Source organism: Patiria miniata, unplaced genomic scaffold, assembly GCF_015706575.1.
Source record: "Patiria miniata isolate m_02_andy unplaced genomic scaffold, ASM1570657v1 HiC_scaffold_24, whole genome shotgun sequence".
Lineage (NCBI taxonomy): Eukaryota > Metazoa > Echinodermata > Asteroidea > Valvatida > Asterinidae > Patiria > Patiria miniata.
Window position 1 is genome coordinate 1,118,776 of NW_024037063.1, and position 23,619 is coordinate 1,142,394.

Here is a 23,619-nt window from a genome sequence, read left to right on the forward strand (position 1 = left end):
CTGGTTATTGGAGTCGTTTCACGTTCATCTACGTGTACTACCGGAGAAGTACCCGACTCGACTAAAACTAACTCCAAAAAACCAAGTGTGAAAATGGCGTTCCGAAGTCTGTTCCGTTTGGAGCGCTGCAAACAGAATGTTTTGTTTGCTTTGTCTGCAGTCAGAAAGTCCGAAAAGAGGGTGAGCAGTATCTTTCTTTCATAAAGATTAGTTTAGCGGTTTCATGAAAAACTGATCTTGTCTATGATCTAAATAAAATACATGTTTGTGTGGGTGATGTATTTCGTGCATAGTGCACAAAACACATAGGGATGGGTTGGCCTTTGGGGTGGGCGGGGCGGTGAATGGGCCAGAAGGGGGCGTGTGCAAAACCCTGCTGGCACTAGGTTAGTTGCTGAACAGTGAATTTGTATTATCTGAAATACATATAAAATACATTATAATGTAATAATTCTTGATAAATGTGAACAAATATGCCTAGGGCCTACATGAAATTATCAATCCAAAGATTTGGACATTTTGAACCTTTTGGCTTAAAATATTAATACTAAAATATAATAGTTACTATAGTTCCCTTAAAAACAAAAACTCCACCGCCATGAATCAGCTGATCGGAAAGAAAAATTAAATCGAGGCCTACTTCAAGTTCAAAAGTAGGATTTGATTTAAAACAATTAAAAGTAGGCAGTGTATATTTTGACGGAGACGGCAAACCTTTAGTAAACGTTAGTTTGCCGGATATGCACTGAACATGCGCAGTTACTGTTTTTTTTGTCAACTTAAACATTTTCCGGTGACAAGTTTTAGTCTGGCTCCATGCCAAAATTATCGTTGTTACCTCGTATTCACAAGATGGGATTCAGACCATTTTATAATTTCGGACTTTATTTCCCTTTTAAAAGAATATTCTTATTTATTTGGGCATGAGAAAAAAAATCTTAAAAATGTGGTGCGGTCGGAATCGAACGCGAGTCATCCCACTTACTAGAGCCTTTGCTTAACCACTACACCAAACGTGCTACATAACTTTTGGTGGGAATTTAATACACCTTATAATTCAGCCCTATTTTAAAGAGTACAGCGCCCTCTGTTGATATGGATTGCCGCCGGCAAACCTTTAGTAATCGTTAGTTTGCCGTCATTACCTCCGGCAAAATATACACTACCTTAAAAGTAAGCCTTTTTTAGTTTAACAAAATGGAATTGGCGTCGCTGAGATGGCTTTTCTGGCAATTCGCAGATTTATTTATAAACACTGTTATGCACCGAGGATACACTAGGATGTCCATTTTTGAATAATTTAGTATTTGATTTGGAAACTGCGTTTGACCGAATATTCGGATATTTAAAACTGCCAGCTGCAAAAGCATGCTATGTTGGTAGAAAGTTGTACAAAGAGCGCGAAAGTTACAATTGCATGTGGCCATCGATAAGGGGGGCATGAGTGTTTTTTTTTTAATTTTGAGTAAATTTGCTTTAACTTTCAAAAAGGATGTAACACTAACAATGAACCACTGTTAGAAAAAGTAACCATCTACAAAAAAAATGGCACCAGACAATAAATCGCCACAACTTTACGGTAAAATAGCATCACATACATGTACTATGTGTGTAGTTTTTTGTTTTCGAATATTCAAATTGCCAAAAAGCTAATCGAATATTCAGATGATGATCAAATATTCGAGTATTCGGTATATTCCGGACAGCCCTATCGATGGCTCGCAAGAAAGAAATCACGCTTACTCAGGTAAAAATTCTGGTGACAAGGGTTTGAGTCCCACCCAAAGCAAGCCTGTGATGTCTCTCCTTGGGCTCTCAAAAACCACTGGGCACACACTTCCATTGCGAGTACATATTTGTAGCACTTCATCGGGAAGGAAAAATCCTCATTTAAATTACTTTAAAAACTATACACTGTATTAAAGCCACAGTCCATCATTTGCAGCTATCCAAAAAGCAACTGGCGTAAGTATTGTTGAAAAACATACTTGGTTGAAAGATAGTAAGGGGACTAAACTCCCTGTGAAATTATTCTTTCTGGCATGCTGTCATTTTGAAGAAATCAACAAAAGAAGACGCATCATTGGAATTTCCGTTAGTAGTTCTTTTTTTTATTCGGCAAAGCGCTCAAGCATTGACACGACGCACACGCGGGCGCGGTTGCTATAATTCATCGGATCAGTTTGCGACTTTGTGTAGCTGCAATCAGCTGAGTGAGAAGGTGTCTCGGACGCTGAACTCAGGCCCAATTCAAAACATGGTTCAGCAACTTTGATTTGTAATTGAGATCCTAGAAATATTTTTTTTCTTGGAATACACAGCTGAAGCTGAGCTGAAAGTTCATCAGGTTAGTTGTCCAGCACCCTTCTGTAGATTTTGAGTACGTTTGTTGCTTCAAGTGAACAAAATGCATGATGGACTGTACCTTTAATAATTTAACAGACCCTCAGGCCTCAGGTGAAGATTGGATGACAAGAATTTTATTTCTGTATTTTGATTTTCAGGATCTGCAGTATTTCCTTCCGGGTAGCCTGAAGCACTGTGCAGCTGCTTATTGTACCACCCCTGGTGAATCTGGTAAGAACGATGATTCTTTGAGCAGTTGTTAATCAGAGGATATACATGTAAAATTTACCTGTCGCACAACAAAGAAATGTATCGTGTGCACAAAGTTTATTCTCGAGTTTGGCATGACATCAAGAACAAATGAAGAAAAACAAAGCCACATGTATGTAACGTATCATGTGTTGATCGCCTTATTCATATAAATTCTCAAACTCATTTAATTGATTTTCAGGCTTCTGTCATCATATTTTTGAAGTATTTTTGACACCTGTTTCATCTGAAATGAGTTATCAGTGGAATACACAGCAATTTTTAACCATCTTTGATGTTTCAGCTTTCGACAATATTGGCCTAAAAACACATTCAATCTAAAATGTCGCCGTTCTAAGCGTTCTTCACTGCAACGTACGTTCACTTCCCCTTTTGTGTTTTTTCCCCTTCGCACTGTTGCTACGTGGAAGTGTAATGAAGGTTTCCAAATGTCCGACCTCAAGAATAGATGATACATGTACGTCAATTTGTGGTGCACCGGACGAATTGTTGTGGGGCACTGTTCCCCATCCTTAGAAGTGACTACACACTGACTGAGCTTTCTATCTCAATTTAGGTGTTTTCCTATTTTGTCACATCTAAGATAATTCCCTTGCCATTCATTGTGTGCATAAATGTATTTTGTAACTTGTCTTTGAACAAACTAGGACACGTACATTTACAACATATTTTTTATAAGACAGAATTATAATTTGTTTCTTCTGGCGTCAGGGCGATGGAAAATTATATTGGTTTTGCCCAATATTGTTGAAAAACATACTGGTTGAAAGATAGTAAGGGGACTAAACTCCCTGTGAAATTATCCTTTCTGGCAAGCTCTCATTTTGAAGAAATCAACGAAAGAAGGCATTTCCAACGGTGCTTCTTAAGAAGCACCGTAGGAAAATTTAAATTAGTTGTTTGTTTTGTTATTCGGAGCAGCGCGCACAAGCATTGGAATGACGCACATGCACGCGCGGTTGCTATAATTCGTTGGATCAGTGTGCAACATCGCGTAAAGCTGCAATTCAAAACAATTCAAAACATGATTTAGCAACTTTTGATTTAAAATTGAGATCCTAGAATGCTGTTTTTTTCGGAATATGAAGCTGAAGCTGAGCTGAAACTTCATTAAGTAAGTTGTTCAGTATCCTTCATTAGATTTTCAACACTTTTGTTGCTTCAAATGAACAAAATGCACTAATTACAAATGATGGACTATAGCTTTAAACGCAGCATTTAAAACCGGCTAAGCACACATACATGTAAATTCCCTTTAAAAAACTGTGAAAACCCATGCTGTTTCATAAGTCATTCATACCTCATTGCAGCCATTGTTCAGTCTTTAGTTTTGATGGAGAATAACAAATTCATTACAAAGGAGTATCACCGACGCTCAACAGCCGGTGATCCTGCTGTGCACGTGTGTACAATTGGTTAATTGACTGGCAATATCATTAACGTGTAATTGCTTCCACCAATATGTGGTAACAGAACGTGCCACATTGAAGACAGGCAATCAATGCCCTGTGTCAGTTACTGTCCCCTTCAAGCAAAGCATCTATTGTGTTGCACTTTGTTGCCATGGAGACCATCAAGGGTTTGCCCGAAGACACAATTTATATTGACGCTTAAGTGAAACGTGTTGCCGGAGACTTTAAGGGCACTGCACAAACTCATGCAACTTGTGTTTGTTGAATTTTTTTTCCACGGGCAAGGGCTAGAGAACTACATTAAACAGAATGAAAATGAAATGCAAACTTGTAATTTGGCAGAAATAAGAAAAGTAATGAAATATACAGAGAATTCATAATAATAAATATACGCATGAATTGTTCACATGCAATGTTTGTCCCCATGCCTCAGTGCATGCACTGTCTGTAATTCAAAGAAAAAATTGAAACAAATTTGTAATATTCCTGGCTATTATTTACCGAGATTGGTTTTTTTTTTTCAATGAAAGGGGTCATGCCAATTGTCACAACGCTGGCAGTTTCACACCTGGAAAAAACTGCAATCCCAGATCACTCATCAAAGAGAATTCATATATCAGAATTATCAAATATCGCACAAAGGGAAATTGAATAGGTTTAGGTTTCAGGTTTCATATCAGTTTATTTTCCACTTGTTATCAACTACTTTGGAAAATACACGTTACATGTACATTTAAATTGATGAGTATTGGATCATCTGGAAACCCAGTAGCTCATTCATGAAAATTATCCCATTTAATTGCTTTATAACATGACAGATGTCGACAAAGTCATTATGTGGGGTGTTGTGGTCCAATGGTTACGGTGTTCGACTCATGTGCCGTGGTACATGGGTTCAAATCCTGACCGTGGGAATATGGTGCTTGTGCTCTTGAGCAAGGCACTTTACCATTATTGATTCTTCCTTCGAATGGGACATACATTTGTAAAGCCGTAGGTCCCGTGTGTTGTGTAATGCATGTTAACATTTGCCGCTAAGAGAAGGGGTTTACCCCCGTATTTCTGGCAGTGGCTGCAATATGTGCCGCAGCACCTTGTAAATCTTATAAGGTGCTACATAATGGGTCTCATATTTCTCATAAACTTCATGTACCTGTCTTTAATAATAGACATAATTTCCAGCGCCTTGAGTACCTACATTTGTGTAATTGTTGGTAGATATGTGCGCTATATAAGACTCCGGTATTATTATTATTACATAAGCGATCAATTTTAATAAATGTTTTTAGGTTGAACACAGAAATGGACTTGAACAGGATTTGAAAATGCAACATCTGAAACACTATTGAAGTGCAGTGCCACTGTGTTGGTACAGCACTACAGCATCGTTACAATGGTCAAGATGTCACAGGTTCGATTCCAGCACCACTCAATGTATTTATTCATCCATACATGTACGTTGTACATATAAATTGAAGTTCGTTTCCCTTTTTGGTTTATACATATTATTTTTAAACGTCTGAACAAATCCCTGTCGTGTGATTGATTTGTCGTTGATCATGTGTCATTGAATAATTTGTCCCAGTGCACAGTCTGGCCGCACCGCAAAAATAGAAGTTATTTTCCATGGTGAATTTCCATTGCAGGATCACACTATCGGTGGCTCTGACCAACCAGCTAGATGAGGATTTATTCCAGTGTTGTGTAAAACAAACAATAAATGTTTTACATTCCTGGAATAGAAGAATCATTTCATTTGGTGACAGATGGAATGTTCCATTCCACTCGGCTTCGCCTTGTGGAATTTCCTAGCTAGGTCTACAACTTTGCCAGCATCATGACTTTGGGCAAAGTTTTTTGTCAAAGAAGAATTTTTTTTGTCAAAGAAGTTGACAAATTAGGGAACCGCCAACATAGGGCTGGATAGCTCAGAAGTCGCAGGTTCAAGCCCAACTCCGGTCAATTTCTTTATTCAACTTCAACATAAACCAAAAATCACTGACGGTTGTCGTTTATTTTCCCCATTGTTTTACAGAGGTCATTTGTGAGTATCGCAATGGCCTGCCGGTCCTGCTGGTTCCTCTACCGTCCATGAGAGAACACTGTCAGTTCACCTTGAAGCCGGTCACGGAAACGGTGGGAGACTTCCTCAACCATCTCAAGCGAGAAGACGGAGGGGTAGAGAGGGCCGGAATCTACAACCGAGGTGGCTGTTGAAATTGTTTTTTACAACAAAATATTCAGGAAAAGATCCACTAGGCATTGAGACATAATGACGTCACACTTTGTTTTTGATATGTGCACTTTCTTATGGGAGCCGCAGCACCCATTATGTTTACTGTATTTTATAAATATTGATAAAAATGTAACAAGTCTTTTACATGTGTAATGTACATGTACATCCCTAACAGTCCTCAATCCTCCAATTTCAATATGATTTTGCATACCCCCTAGGGAGTTAGGGTTAACACATTTTTATGCCAAATGCTTTTGCTAAGTGTTGTATTAATGTGTTCATGAAATGTAGCCATAGGCTTACACTTACAGTGCATTTGGTCAAACAAATATCGGTATTCTTGATGTCAGATTGCATGCTGAGAAATGTGTGTGACCCAAACAGGACCAAATATTGCAGTTACCGTTACACTATACATGTGCATGTACCTGTATACTTGCAGTACAAAAAGTGAAATGTTGAATTTTATTTGAGTTATATCTTCATTTTATAATTACTTTTTTTTCTTCCCATTTATTGACTTGGCAATCAATCCAACTACCTGTACATGTATATAAAACTGCCTAGATCAAAACCATATGTGTACAATTCATTGTGCTGGTTGATCACGACACATACTGCAGTGCAGCCTTCTGTCAAAGCGGAAAATACATACATGTTAAGGTCATAAAGTTTACGAGCTTGGGAAGGCCAAGTACTGTTTGCATGGATAACCTGAAGGGAAAAAAATGGAAGAAATCCACTGCAGCATTACTTACAGAACATGTGCATGTTAAACTTAAAGAGGTTGTGGAATGCTGAAAGTCGTTTTGTTTTTTATATTTTTTTATTGTAGAGTAGACCCATATATTGACAAAGTCCCATTCGTTTGTAATGTGCGTTTATATGTTTATAAAACTGAAATTCATCGAGTAATTTGTTGGTCGGCGAGCGCATAATTGAAATCAACAGTCGTCGGGTTCTTCGTAAAATGAGAAAAATCATGGCGTAATAAACAGGACTCGTTTATACTACGCTGCATCGGGAGTCCTGTTTATTACGTCACGATTTACTATGTTTTGTTTGCTGCCCCCAACGACGACTTTTACACATATTGCACGTTCGGATCGAAACAGGACCTGAAAAACAGCTCTCAAAAGTACCTTTTGTACTCATTTCATGACAGACAAAATAGTCGTTTTTATTTCATCACACCTTAGGCTACATAAACCCGAAAAATGACGGAAATGTCTTCAAGCATTCCACAACCTCTTTAATACAACGTGCATTGTTTAAACCTGAAATCCATATATTCTGGTTAAATACAATGACATGCAGTGTAGATGACTTTGTGCAGAGCTCATGTACAAATATATTAGTCTAAGCAGCAATTTAAAAAGAACATGGCAAAATTTTTCATGTCTTAATTTGGAAAATGTCACAATGGTATCAGAGCATTGGGATTTAATACTAATGAAATATCTCTGTTTTTTTTAGGACAACTAAATTTTCTGACTTACGCACTGAAGAAATCTATGTAAAATTGACTATTAACCAACATTTTTGAAATTGTAAAATTTCTTCATTTTCGCTATTCACACAAATACATGTAGGTAAAAATGTACACTTACGGTTTACACATGTACATGTACACGTATGTACAAATGTACATGTATGCATTTTTGAAAAATAGGTTGGGTAAAAACTGCGAGTAAAATGTCGTGATACCCACATCTTAAGAGAAAAATGCCGCTGTACATGTACATGTAAAAATTTTGTTTTGTTTTTGATGAACAGCAAGACAGCAAATTTGTGGTCAATCGTGCCCATCAGACAGGTTTTTAATTTTTTTTTTTGTCCCAGTGGTGGCATTTAAAAAAGTGCATTTGCAACACTTGTTAACACTTCATGTACACTGCACCAGCATACGCTTGTAACGTGACGGGACGTGATCCCCTTGAAATTGCATCTCCCTGCAATTAATGCTGACATGCGTGTTTGCGCATGATTGACAAAGTGTGAAACAAGATGGCTGTAGCAACTCAAATACATTCCATAATCAAATATGTGTATTTTGCACAGAGTGGAAAAACGCACAGTTGGGTTTGGGTTGGGTTTACATGTTTTTCATCAGATTACAAGATTAAAAAGGATTAAGATTGAAATCAGAATAAAAATGTCATTATTAAATAATTAAAGGCACGATACTCTTTTGTTTTTGTTCTCAAGTAACATTTACAATGGCTTAATTTTTTTTAATGTGAATGATAATTTTTTAAATAGTCATATGAGTAAAATTAAATAAAATATATAAAAAAAAAAAAAAAAACCCAACTGTCCAAGTTTATTAAGAATTTGACCGATTTTAATTTTTTTCCTGCGCAGATGGTGTGAAAATCGCCAAGTCGACGAGCATCGACGTTCTCATGAGGAATCCCTTCACGTTAAAAATCAACGACGATGCATTCAGGGTCGACCCACCCGAACTAGGTAAGAATTGTTCAAAAATTATGAAAATTATTAAACAAAAGTATTGCTTGTGTTAAATTCAATGTGGCAGGCTTCACGTTGACATTTGATGCCCTGCTTTTGTCAATAAACATGGAAATTCTTGATTTGTGATTTTGCATTTGCATTTGCAAAATTTGCATTTGATATGTACACCGGTGTATGTACAATGAACATTGTACATACCAAGCAGTCAGTTGTATGCATTGTGCATGTACACTTTTTTTTGTACAGGGTGGTGCAAAAAGAAGTTATGTAATAAACAAATATTAAAAAAATCGCAAGAATAGTTTTAGTATGCTATTTGAATACAAGTCACCAAAATCACTGTTGTCCACGTGTAAGTCTAGTGTAGTGTTTATTTTGTCTTCAAATCAAGCTCCTGAGCTCAGTTAAGCGGATGGAATAAAGCCATCCGTGGACAAACAGGTTTGGCTCATGAAATTTTTAAACTACCATATCTCAGAGACAAATATGCAAACATGTATTTTGCAATCATTTTTTCGTCACTTATATTGTAATACCATTAAATTGATTTTTTTGAAATAATGCATGCTCAACAAGTAGGTGAAAATTGCTGTCAAAAGTGGGGTTCCTTCTTTTTGCACCATATCTCAATGACTGCGCGCAGTTCATTGTTCCCAGTCTTTTTCCCCCGCACATGAGCTTGCCTCGGGCTGACGGTCGGATAGTTTTCAAGTTATTTTTTTTCTCTCTTCTCTTCAAGCCTGCGAGGCCGTCATTGCATTTTTTTCTTCACAAATCTGCGGCCTGAAAATGGACTCTTTCTGGCACAAATTAAAGGCCAGACATATCTCTAAACTACCATATCTCAGAGACAAATATGCATACATGTATTTTACAATTATTTTCTTGTCACTTATATTGTAATACCATTAAATTGATTTTTTAAAATAATGCATGCTCAACAAGTAGGTGAAAATTGCTGTCAAGAGTGGCTTTCCTTCTTTTCGCACCACCCTCTACAACAAATTCACTTTAATTTGAATAATTTACACTCATCTCATTGAGAATGCTGACATTCAACACTGTTTGCATTGCTGTCAGCTACGAAGAGGCACATCATAAAGTGGGCCGGGGACTGCCTTCCTTTCAGTGCAAACACGTTCATTATAGCCGCGGTGCTTTTCCTGCAATCAATTTCCTTATTTCAGGTGCCATAATGTCAATAATGCGGCTGTCTGTCTCCTCGCATGAGGAAATCACCTCGAAGTGAAATTGATTTTTTTGTCAGCAATGTTTTCATCACTCGATGATTATTTTTTTTGTTTCATGGCAGAAGATAGGACAAACCAGTTTATTTATGGTGTCCAATGCATGTGTACTTAACAATTATAGGAAATAATATTGCTACCTTTTGGTTGTTTCTTGAGTACACCAAAACAATATATTCAGGAAAGAAATATAGCTGCTTAAACTTTCAGTGGGAAGTGTGGCCTAGCGGTAAGGGTTCGTGACTCATGATCAGAGGGTCAGGGGTTCGAATCCAGCTGCCGGCCATACGTTGTGTCCTTGGGCAAGGCACTTAATCCCCACTTGCCTCTCTCCACCCAGGAGTATAAATGGGTACCAGCATTAGCTGGGGAGTAACCTACGATGGACTGGCATCCTGTCCAAGGGGAATAGAAATATTCTCAGTCGTTTCATGCCAAGGAAACCGGAGATAAACGCCGGCCTGATGGGCCATATAGGCCATATAGGTTTTAAATTTTCACAATTTGTAGACAACTTTAAATTGAGCAAACAAGCTGAAGTTCTCAACAGCAAGATTAAAACCCTAACCACCTAGTACTGGTACCGGTAGTTCCCCTGGACTACCCTGCTAACTCCAACAGAGTCTGACGGTTATTCATATGAGTTTCCTGCTCAATCCAACATGTCCAACACAACCCAACTTGTCAAGTTGTTGGGTACCTGAACATATAAGATGACTGGCGTGCTCAATCCAACAGAATCCAACCGTGCTTATTTTTCTGTTTGCTGCTGGATCCAACAGAGTCCAACTTGTATGGCAACTTGTGATTTTGGCATTCCTCATAACATGAAAAAAGGGAGGTACATGTACATGTAATGTGTAAAAACCCTTTGACTTCTCATGCATGCAAAAATGGTAAAGATTAAAAAAGAAGTCACATTTATCATTTATAATCAGTAGACTGGTGAGAAGATTATCTGAATTTAAACAGACTTTTGTTCTCAACATTTAAAAAAATATTCGCGTACATCAATTCTACGAAAAACCTACTTAAATTCCCTTGCGTGTACATGAAAGGGAACGCCAAGCTTCCAGTACGCTTTGCCGTACGCGTATTGCAAAATGCATACCTCTTTAAAGGTCATCAGGGACATCTTCCTTTAATTGTCACCTCATAAGACGGCACTGAGGCCTTGGTACAGTATCAATGCTAATTTGAAATTCACCTGTACCGTGATTGGGGTTTAGTGTTACTTGCGGAAAAGACACATGAGTGCGTTGTCAATGTGGACTCCGTGATGTTACATATGGTTACCAGAGAAGTTGCATAGACTCTTGCCTTTTAAGGTGAGAAAATTGTGCCATCACTTAAGGAACTGTGCCGTTAAAAGCATCAACTAGAAAATTTCTGGGTCAGTTGCTTAGTCACCCGTGGCAATATCGTAATATACTACTTATATTGAGGGGGCATTTCTAAGTGCATGCTCCAGTTTTAATCATAAATTATTGCATGTCTTCTTGATGTAACCATGGCAATACACGATGGATAAAAAAAAAAAAAAGAATCCAAGTCATGCATAAATGATCCACTCATCAATTGTTTATGATACATAGCCATGATTCAACTGAACGGATTGCAAGTTGCTTATGGATGCAGCTAGTCTATTGTACCAGTATACATGTATGCACAAAGTAAAAAAAAATGTAAACCAAAATTCATGTATGCTGTGCCTTTAGAAACTAGTGGGTTTTTTAACTGCAATTTACATTTTGTTATTAATTGCATATGTGCATGTTCAATGTACATTGTAAGTAAAAAAATTACATGCATGTACTGGTAGTGGTACATGTAAGAACACAACTCCACATGATGTACATGTATGTGTACCAGCGTAACGTTAGTAGACAAATCAAGTATTCAAATTATTTTCTTAATGAATTACTAATAAATTAATGACTAATTAATGAAATGGCAGGTTTAAAGATTGGCAGTGACACAATATATCTAAATAATCTTTAAAACTATAACTACGATATTACTATAAAGTAAATGTATGTACAGTAAACTACCGGTACATTACCCTATAATGTGTTTTCCCTTGTACGGTTCTTTCATATTACAAAAAAAATCATGCTACGTGTACATTCTTAATCAGATACATTTTTTTATGGGGTTGTTTATAATTCATTTTAATTTTGCAGAAGTTGATATGGGCACTGACTCTATATTTGTACCAAATTTAATCAAATTAATGTTTTTCTTTCCAGTTCAAACTCGTCTTGTCTTGAATTTCTTTCCCCAAAGACGAACTCAATATCATTGTCAGTCAATTCAATATCGGATTTCAAATATCCTTAGGTACAAGAACACCAAGCCTTAACAACACTAAGTAATTATCCTTATTGCTTGTGTCTAGCCAGGTATGTTTACAGTGTAGTCTCCCCTCCAGCAGCATTGCTATGGTACATGTACAGTACCATGCTGGATGTGTACAAGTGGCAAACTTTGCTTTAAAGTTATAGTGCATCATTTGTAATTTGTGCATTTTGTTCGTTTGAAGCAACAAAAGTGCTCAAAATCTAAAGAAGGGTACTGAACAACTAACCTGATAAAGTTTCAGCTCAGCTACAGCTGTATATTCTGAGAAAAACAGCATTCTAGGATCTCAATTTCAAATCAAAAGTTGCTGAATCATGTTTTGAATTGCACCTGAATTCAGCGTCCGAGACACATTCTCGCTGAGCCGAATGCAGCTACGCGATGTCGCGCACTGATCCGACGAGTTATAGCAACCGGGTGTGCGTCGTGCCAATGCTTGCGCGCTTCGCCGAATAACAAAACGAACTACTAATTTAAATTCAAAATGACAGCTTCCCAGAAAGAATAATTTCACAGGGAGTTTAGTTCCCTTACTATCTTTCAACCAAGGTTGTTTTTTCAGCAATAATTACGCCAGTTACTTTTTGGATGGCTGCAAATGATGGACTCTAGCTTTAAAGCTGATTTCAGCTTTTTTGGTTTTGGATTTCAGCTTTTTTTCAGCTTTTTCCCTCACTTGCTGTGTACAAAAGTATAGGAGATCTCCAAAATTTAGCATTTTTACACCATTTTCAGCTGTTTTCAGCCTTTTTTTTTATCAGTGATCACTCACGTCACTCAAATCCAAAAACTACATTGTGAAACTTGCTGTATTATCCATAAACAAGCCCACTAGCCCAATAGCCAAACTCAGATAAGCTCTTTTGCCTCAGGGAGATTTTCTTGACTGTGTACATGTACTGGTACATAGTGCAGCATTTAATGAGGCCAAGGCTGTCACTACAAATGAAGTTCTGATGAGAGAGCATTTTTATTCGAACTCCGGTACTACGTGCATTGCATACCGGTACATGTGTGTGATGTATCTAAATGTATCATGTATGGATGTAGACATACATTAATATCATTTGCTTTTTGCCTCGTGCTGTCTTGTATAGCCTACATCGTGCATAATTTAGCTGTCTCACATACTGACTGTGACAACAAATATGTAGATTATAAATGGGAACTTATAAAATATTCAAAATTCAAGCACATTTCAAGGCTCATGGCTTTGCAGTCTGAGACATTGTCCTACATGTCCATATATGATTAACTTGTTTGTAACCATGAACCGATCCATACCGGTACCCGGTACATTTGGCTGAAAATGGTTCCCTACACTTATGTTGTTTTAATGTTTTATACAAATTGTTTTACACATGTAAGGCCAAAAAAAAAAATGTTCGGTCTCTGGTCAGACCAAAGTTCCGGAATTGACGCCGCCACGCGTTTTTTTTTTTTTTTTTTGCTTTTTTTTCTTTTTCTTCAAGCTTGGATTGTACAGACAAGGTGGGGTACTATTTTGCTTTTTGAGTGTCCTCATGTACATTGGTGTCCTCCATAATTTGCCTTGGTGCTTTCGATCATTTGCCTTGGTGCAATTTCCCATTCCTTGGTGCTCTTTGGTAAAAAAAATTGAAGAGGTGCGGAAATAGAGGGCGCTGTTGGAGCTACCGCAGAACATTTTGGAAAAAAAAAATCGACACGCATGATTGAAATCGACGCGCGCGCTGACCAGAGACAGACTTTTTTTTTTTGGCCTAAGTCTGGCTAATTACATGTAAAGTAATTGTTTCCATAGGTAAAGCATTAGAAAGAGAAAACAAAAAATCTGCAACAATATCAGAATGATAATAACAGTTTTATTACATTAGTACGTTTTGGATGTGGGCAAGTCCAGCATTATGAAAGGTAGTGTAATGTCCATGATAGAGCCAATTAACCATGATATCATTCAAATTAGTGACTCAGAAAAATGATCCAGATCTCCTAGTGTGTAATCTCCTGGACCATTACCAGATGATGGATGTATAAGATTTGAGAAATGGGCATTTCCACGGTAATGAGGTACTCAAGCGTGATATGGGAGGAAAATAATGTTTTTTTAAACATTTTCAGGTTTACTTTAAAGGGAATATACTGTACATCATTTGCTTTTGCTGAAATTTTCAGAAATGGATGGAATTGGGGGGTTGGAAATATACAGCAAATATAGTTACACTGACTTTTATTAGGTTTTGGGTTCGAAAATGCTATAAAAACCAAGAAAAACAATCATTTTCCTGTAGTCTGGTTCCCTGACTCCATATAAGAAGAAACAAAGCAGTTTACATACTTTGGGGAGTTGTAAGGTCAGGGAACCAGTCTAGCTGGCTTGTACCCGTTCATAGGTGTGTAATCGATTGCAAACAAGTGCGATGGTCAACTGGGGCCAGACTAAAAAGCCAGTTTTTTCCAACGCTGATCGGCTGATCAGCGTTGGAAATTGATACAAAAATACCACTTTTCTTGAAAATGACAGTAGGGGCCTATAGTATACCAGGTGCCATGATTTTACAGGATGCTTTACACTGTCATTCACTAACAGTCCAGCAAGGTATTTCAAAATGATTTGGTAGTTTTATTTTTTGATGTTTGCAAATGTTGTATTTTCCCTTTAATCACTGAGCTCTTAAAAGCTGTGTCACGGACATTACATAACGCTGGAATTGCCCATGTATGTCTAAATATTTGGCCGCACAGTACTGTTTCATAAATTTGTACACTTTAGAAGGTTTATTGCATATATTTCCCAAGCCTAAACAGTAATGAATTCAATCGAGCCGAATATTGGATTTGGGAGTAGAGCAACCGTGACAAATGGGATGTCTGTGGAGGTGACGGGCGCAGCTCAGGGACTATATGAGAAAGAAAATAGAAAATATCCGGAAGGCTTATAAGTTATATGGGACACGCGACATTTATAAACGGCTCAGTACGTCTGGGCTGCGATTTGCAGTCTCTTGCTCCTCGCACCCCAGTGGGCTTGGAAAATAGTGATTACCAACATAGCTAATGTGGATTGGGATCATCCTGTTATGAGGAAATATTCTTGCAGGCTTGCTTGTCCATGTCAAGACTGTCCCAATTTTTGAGTTGATTAGATGAAATATGTGAGGAAATGCACCATGAATAAAATCAAGATTTAATGAATTAGAAATCTAACCTCGCTCCAGACAATTTCCCCTGATCAACCTAAATTGTGCAACATGAACCAGAAGGTTTTAAGATGTTTCATAATTTTACAATTTTACAATTTTTCTTTAATGTTTAACAAAATAAATAGCAACCACGATCTCCATTAGTGCAAAATTATTCAATTAAAGTAAACAACGATTGTTTGCTTGTTTTAAGCAGAGTTACAAATTTTGGGCCGAGATAGTAAGCTGTTTTCTTCCTTTTTTTTCTGAATCAGAGAAACTTGTCAGCGAGGATGCGAGAACCATGGCGGACGTGAAGTCCATGATCTACCAGCTGTACTCAACACTACACGTGGAGCAACACCAGCTGGAGAAGGAGAAAGATCTCAGGGGACAACTGGAGAACCTCAAAGTGGAGATTGAGCCACTGGAAAAGGTCAGTACAACCTGCAGCTAACTTTACCAAAACTTTAAGCAATTACGCAGTTACAAAACTTAACGCAGCTGCTCAACATTTTCAGTAATATGCGTACATTGCCGGATGTTTGCACCATTTTAAAAATCAGTTTCATGTCAGTACATGTACATGTAGGTTCATTAAGTTCACAATTTGCACAACAAATGTGATGCGATCAAGCTAAATGAGTCGTTTGTCGGGAACTTTCATTTGGAGATTCAGGCCAAAATAGGGCCACTTCATCACATCACTTCATCACATCTCTTGGTGTTCCGACTTCCATAATTTTTGAACTAAAGATGGTATCAGCATGCGGTTTTCACATCAGTAATGCTGAGATTGTGCTCTTTTCAAAACTGTAAAAAAAAAAAACGCCAAATTGACCAGGGTCGACAAATGACTCATTTAGCTTGATCACATCACAAATAATGGCAGTCATTTAGGTGAGGCAGTCATTTAGGTGACGTGCATGTTAGTTGCTGTTCACAAATCCTGAAAGAGAAATTTTAGTAGATAATTGTGACCCTGGCCTGTACAACCCGTAGAACAAACAATACACACCGATTCCTAAACCAGTCACGTACTTGCCATTCTAAATGTCATTTGCCCACTATGGAACAAGTTGCCTTCAGCACCATTTAACCCTAACAGTCCTCCACCGTCCAATTTCATATAATTTTTTCACACACCCTAGGGGGTTAGGGTTTAATAACATGTATCTCGTCCACAAAAGACCTTTGTGTAAAAATGTGAATTATGTGAATGAAGGGAGAGAACGAAAAGCATAATTATGCACTTGGGTCCTATTCAGTCCAGTGGTTTCAGTCCAGTGGTTTCAGTCCAGTTCAGTCCATTAGTGTCTGCACTACATATTGTATTCCTTGATAAATCCATGAAACTACAGAGTACTGAAATTTTGTTATCTGTTAGCTTCTTTATAAATGCCTGGTGTGGCTATCGCGTACAGCCTCATGGTGTATGTATGAGGATAACTGCCAGAAACACCAGGGCGAACCCCTTCTCTCAGCGATAAGTGTTTGCTGGGTTCTGTTACGTGCATTTATACAACACACGGGACCTACATGTACAGCTTTACGTCCCATCCGAAGGACGAAGCAATAATGGTTAAGTGCCTTGCTCAAGGGCACAAGTGTCCGGGCCTGGGCTTGATCCCACGTCACTGTTGCCTCTGAAACACCAGAGCATGAGTCCAGTGTTTTTAACCGCCCGGCCATCTCTGGATAGTTTGGGATGGTACAGGGAGTAATTAATAGGCAAGGCAAATTCAGGCCTAAAGTTTGGATTAATAGACCTTATTCATTAGGAATCCATTTTGGTCGTTTTCCCTGAATACATTTGATAAATTGTAAACTGTTAAATGGGATGGTGCCAGACTATTTACCGTATGCGTTCCAAGCCTCACTTTCAATTTTTTTGTTATGTAGCTGAAAACATTACGGTATGTTTAATCACAAATTTAAATTTATTCATCAGAGCAAACTGGTATTAATTTATAATTAACCTTATTTCATTGCTTTCATTTCTATAATCGTAAGTTCCAAAAATGACGATTTTACCTCGCTTTCAATATAATATGGCCGACTCGTGCATAAAGACTGTATGCCATTGTCGGTGTATGTAGATCTGTTAATCTGATCTGGGGCCAATTTCACGGCGCTGCTAAGCACAATAATTTGCTTAGCACAAAAAAAGTCTGGCTTATAAAAGCAGATTACCAGCCAAAACTCCATGTGATTTTAATGCTAAGCAAGCAACAGCTGGATACTAATCACGAGCAATATACATCACGTGGAGTTTTGGCTGGTAACCTGTTTTCATAAGCCAGAATGTTTTTGTGCTAAGCAAATTTTTGTGCTTAACAGCGCCGTGAAATTGGCCCCACTGGACTGTTTCCTGACCCATTCTTCACCATTGTGTCCATACAGTTAAGACTGGATCTGGATCAGAAAGCCGCCCGCAATGCTAACTGGTGGGTGTGGGGTGGTCTGGGCTACATGGGACTGCAGTTCGGGCTGCTGGCGCGGCTGACCTGGTGGGAGTACTCGTGGGATATCGTGGAACCCATCACGTACTTTGTGACGTACGGCGGGCTGATCGTACTGTACGGCTACTTTGTACTGACAAGACAGGTAAGCACTTTTACATAGACGAGATGCAGTAGAATTTATGTATTTGCAAACAGAACATTTTACATGTGCACACATTAGTTTTCCCTGAGAGTTGTTGGGACCGCACATCAGGTTTATGCAAAGCAAATATTTGGACATTGAAAATTGCCCATAGCTAGGTTGCAATTTTTCTAACAACAAGAACGTCCTACAACAATCTCCACAGCTGGGCATGTAGACAGAGTGTCTCATAAAGAGGTGAAATTTAAGTTTGAAACCTATACACAATCTTTAATAGATAAGTGGAATCATGTAATTTCCCAACTCCCCAAATCAGTTCAAAGTTCTCTGCCCCTGTTGTATTTATGGCAATCCGCCCCTTTGAAGCACCGAACAATTCTTAACGTAACATTAACAGCTGTGTCTGATAGACCATTCATTCCAATCAATAGGTATAATGAATAGAGATGTTGAATGTCGCAGTATGAATAGATAAATAATGATATGACAATAACCAACAGCTGCTTGCAATGTATGCATTGATCAAATCACAGTGTTTGGTGTTCACAGATATTCCCCTTTTTTATTTCATGTCTAGACATTTTAGAAACCTGCTGCTGTACAATAAAACCAGCTTACATGTCAGTCACAGTGAATGCGGTGAAACTGAATAAACTCTTATTAATTTTCTCCCCATTTTCTGTCATTTCTGTCTGGCTGTGAACAGGATTACACCAATCTTGATGCCAGGGACAGGCAGTACCTCGTCAATTTCCACAAGAACGCCAAGAAGAAGAAAATGGACATCGAGAAGTACAACGACCTCCGCGATCAAATTGCGCAGGTGAGCCGTTCATCCTAACGTGACGTACCAAAGGAGCGTGCTCAAACACTGCGCTCACCTCCAGTTTGTTTAGTTGTCAACCCCCTCGCAACCCTACTCCAACCTCCTCCTTCCGCCATTGTATGACAAGCCCATTGTATGACCAATTTTCAAGGCAGTGCTTACCTCTAACCCTTACTGCATTGGGCCATCAACACTCATGCATGAACGGCAGATTCTGAGACAATGCAAGCTACTCTCAGTAAACAACGTAATCGGTGTTTCAATGCATTTGACAACCAAGGTCTCTAAGGCAGTTTCGTCCTGAAAATTAATACCAGTTGGATCTTGTTGCATTGGGCAGGCTTCTAACTCTAACAACTGTTGCGTTGCCTGTTGTTGCGTGTTGTTGCTCTGAGCAATGTTTTCGTTGAAAATACCCTGAAAGGTTACGGTTGATGTAAAATTACGGACTTGAGGTTAATAATGCACCTCAATAGCCTTTTTTAGCCTTAGGTAGCCTTAGGTTGTCGTTAGTAACCATGATGATTTTTCCATGTGATGAATGAGAAAGTTATAATCCCCGCTGGCCTTGCCACACAGTCCTTGCCTTGTTCCATATGTGTTAAACTTTTTCAGTCCTAGTCCTGGATTTTATGAACTGACGTCAAATCAACTTCAGACTATACATTTCATATCAATCTCAGACTATACATTTCACTTCACAGTTTCTTTAACAAATTGCTTTCATTTTCTTTACTGATTTTATCTCTCTTTCAGCTGGAGCAGGATCTACGACGGCTACGTGACCCCTTGACCCTTCACCTCCCCATCACCCCGCCCCCTGCTCAGGCTTCCAAAGAAGAAGAAGAATAGCTCATCTGTCCCTTCACATTGTCTTTGGCCCAAGAGAAAGAAAGCTCACTGCAGCAGCTTAAGTAAGAAATGGGGACGTTAGATTCTACCTATGCGGGTACATTATAAAATATGCTGTATAGGGGTGGTTCTATAAAATTGGGGTCCAATTTTTTCCTGTCGCTGTTACATCTGTTATCTATGTTTTTGTAATTCTGATGCACTCCTTAATGCAGTCATTCTAGAGTGATTATGAATAGCTAACTGAGCACCCAACTAACAAACAATTGTTTAAAGTCATTCTTAATGATACTTGAATGGCAAAGTACAAAGGTCCAAGGTAACAGGGACAGGAAAAATGTCACTTTTTGGACCCTAAATTCATAGAATGACCCACCGGCATTTGGCCATGTGCCAGCCAACAGTTTTAGGAGCACATATCTGCCAGTATTTTGTGACCACAACCGGTTGTGTTGAATATGATAACAGTAAACGACAAAGGATTGTGTGCATGGTACATGCATGCTGTTCAAAATGCAGTCCTTAAAGTTACGTTCCCCCTACCGTGCTCTTCAACAAGTTGCATTTTTTTCTAGTAACAAAGTTCCATCTTGTGTGTTTTGTTCTAACCAAAAGCCCTCCTTATTTTTTTTGGGGGGGGGTGTCTGCAACCCTCTTGTTTTTAATTGTGTTTGGGGCACAAACAGATCTGTTTTGCAGCAGACTCGCTCCCTGTCCGTACATTACCATGGGTGGCATGGGTGGCTTGTGGTAAAGCGTTCACCTCTCACCAAGGTGACCACGGTTCGAATCCTGGCCACGGATCGCATGTGAGTAGAGTTGTGCGTTGGTTCTCTCCTGTGCCACGAGGGTTTTTCTCCGGGCCCTCCGGTTTTCCTCCCTCCGGAAAAACACTTTCGATCTCAGGCTGTGCTCCGTGGTCATTTATGGGTCGATGTGGCCGGCAGCCATAGGCGCCTTTACGTGCCGGCGGCCCGACCATGTTGTAGCCGCGTCCTTCGCAATTCAGCATACCAGCTGCAAGTAAGGATGATTAGCCGCCCAAATTATTATTATATTATTATTATTACCTAATTGTGGGGCGGGTACCAGCCTATCCCACGAGGACAGATTTATTGTCTGGCAGCCAATAATTCAAAAAAAAAAATTCGGTCGATGTCTCAAAGTGAATAACTTTTGCATTGCTAGAAAAATAGCAATTATAAGAGGAATCTTTTTCCAAGATGAAATTTGAAAATACTGCAGGGAATGCTACGTTAATTGTTGCACGGGAGAACTGGTTGGCATGCAGTCAATGCACGAAGCCAATGACATCTACTCCAATAGCAGTTTGCATGGCATGTTGGTATGCTGTATGATTAATGCATATATAAGCATGTGCATGTGGTTACCAGTTCAGCAAGCGTCTATGACATGCGTGCAGATTATTCAAAACAACACTGCCACTTGACCTCAAGCTGTTGATTGGTCAATTTTGACCACTCAACGGCTGAGGCCGAATTTCTGCTCGCAATCACGTCACGATTTCTAAAGTCGACTCGGATTGGCTGGCGTAGGGGTCCCATAAAATTTGCATGCACACATATGTTAGACATTGTTGCGGAGCGTGCGGGTCCGTTGAACAATGGATGATACTCGGACTATTAACTTGGCGACGGCTGGAAATTATACTCACTTCTATGGGAAATGGCATCAGCCACTTCCAGAGGTGGTGTGTAATTGCAAGCCACGCCAAATAATAAAAATGCTGCAAAAAATAGGACAAGCTCAAGACATGAATATGGCTGGCGCTGTACTTAATAATTGCGGCCTGTGTATATTTGACATATTTTGGGGTTCACATCAGGTTTAGTGATTGTTGGGGCTTACATAGGCCTACCTGCTAGCAGTATTCACTTTATTTTCTAAACAGTTTCAATCCTTACCCCTTCCCCATTAATCAACATTACGAAAAAAAAATACCAAATAAAATGCATCCTTTAAAATGCATCCTAAGAAATTAACTACATTTTGCTCTCTGTTTCAAAATTATAGAATTGTATACTTATGTATAACATCCCTTAATCCTTTTACATTACGCAAAAAATACCAAATAAAATGCATCCTAAGAAATTTTCTTGTATATACATACATGTACTACATTTTGCTCTCTGTTTTAAAATTATAGAATTGTATACTTATGTATAACATCCCTTAATCCTTTTGTATTTTCTGATACTATTAAAAATCCACGCTTTGGATTAAAACTTTACGATAGAGGACAGACACTAAAAAAGGGAGAACAAAAGATCCTTTCAGTCCTCGAACGTTGGGTCTTTTGTTGAAAACGGTCCTCAGTCGTATGGTCATGTGCTTAGTCTATGGGAGAGTGTTACATTTTAGGGACAAAGGGAAACACAAAGCATTGTCCTCGGGTGTATAGAAATTCACGACTGTGTGAACATGTACAAAATGTACGTCTTAAAAATGGCGACATCAATACCCATGTGCATGGATGCTGCCGTGGCTGTGCAGTGTCAGAATTTGGTGACATTATAAAGCCGAACATATAATAGGGAAATTCCTTCCCATTTGGTAGAAAACAGTACATTAGAGAGAGAAAAAAGAATAATAATTTAGCATGGAGGATTTTCTACTTGAGTGCATACATGCAAGTTATGGCAGTTGGTAACAAGTTACTAAATTAATGCCAGTCAACCGCCAAAGAAATGTTCTGGTGACGAAACTGGACATTTTGTTTTAGTAAAGAATCTATCGAATTGTAAGATTTTGATGTTTAGGTTCCAGGGTGTTGTTACTATCTTAAAAAGGATTTAAAAATAGAACTGATTGCAATAGAAAACTTGCACAAAATTGATTGACAGAAAAATATGTAAATAGTTAACAATATTAAACATCTTGGTGCATCTTGAGTAAAATTAAAGTTCTCAGAGTTTTTTTCTTGAAATTTAGTAAAAGACAATGCACAAATTCTTAACTATTAATAGGTTATGATTATTTATACAATGAATTCTTTCATCCTAGTATGCAGCATGTATGACTTGGCACTTTTTTTGTTTAAATATTTAAACTAACTTTAGGATGTGTCTTTTTGTGTGAATTTTGTTAGATCTTGTACCAACCCTGCCTTGCATTTTTCTTTCGAATCTGCATGAATCTAAAGCCATCAAATGGATTGTAGTGATGTGTTCCCCCAAGAAATTAATTTGTTAATTTGTAAGTTTTTCTAATTTATCCAGTCTACAGGGTGTATAGAAAAATGGAAACCCAGATGTAAATGTTAATTATAAAAATTCTAATAAACAGTTTTAAACAAGTTAACATATCATGAGAAATGCCAATGTGTCCCCTTTCCAATCATACTTTGATTGTGTGTCTGTGGCCACGGATGACTGAGCATTCATTGTTTTTCTGTCAGGGTCAAAAACCTGTCCTGGGCCAAGTTATTACCTGGCGAAGATTGCTGACTGGTTTGTTATGCAAAGGTTGAAATGGACTAGACTTCGTGCAGAGCTAGATTTATGTGGAAAAAGGTGGTAGCCACGTTGAAAGCATTGGGCCATGATGAGGGGTTAACTTCAACAATGAGAGTGGTTAAATCACTGTGTCAAAATTGAAGAAATTGTTCTAAAGAAACTGACGTCTTCTTTTTTTGAATTAAGCTGTTCAACATGCCCAGAATAGCAGTTACCCTTTTGCACAAACTTGGCCCAGTGCAGGTTTTGACCCTTCACAAAATAACAATGAATGCTCAGTCATCCGTGGCCTCAGACACACAATCAAGGTATCATTGGAAAGAGGACACATTGGCGTTTCACATGATCTT

At 38.4% G+C, this 23,619-nt stretch overlaps 1 protein-coding gene across 1 annotated transcript; it reads left to right on the forward strand.

Moving 5' to 3' along the window:
- Window positions 1–72: 72 nt before the first annotated feature.
- Window positions 73–20,609, forward strand: LOC119732164 (calcium uniporter protein, mitochondrial-like). Its single transcript, XM_038205578.1, has 8 exons — window positions 73–180; window positions 2,505–2,577; window positions 6,064–6,234; window positions 8,629–8,733; window positions 15,784–15,944; window positions 17,912–18,115; window positions 18,822–18,938; window positions 19,698–20,609. The coding sequence occupies exons 1-8, from the start codon at window positions 94–96 to the stop codon at window positions 19,791–19,793; spliced, it is 1,014 nt and encodes a 337-aa protein (XP_038061506.1). The 5' UTR covers window positions 73–93; the 3' UTR covers window positions 19,794–20,609.
- Window positions 20,610–23,619: the final 3,010 nt, after the last annotated feature.

What these genes read in the sequence shown, in the direction of transcription:
- LOC119732164 (XM_038205578.1), top strand. Translation starts at nt 94, where the DNA reads ATGGCGTTCCGAAGTCTGTTCCGTTTGGAGCGCTGCAAACAGAATGTT. An exon ending in GGCCGGAATCTACAACCGAG is followed by an intron (nt 6,235 to 8,628) that starts GTGGCTGTTGAA and finishes TTTCCTGCGCAG; the next exon opens with ATGGTGTGAAAATCGCCAAG. An exon ending in GGTCGACCCACCCGAACTAG is followed by an intron (nt 8,734 to 15,783) that starts GTAAGAATTGTT and finishes TTTCTGAATCAG; the next exon opens with AGAAACTTGTCAGCGAGGAT.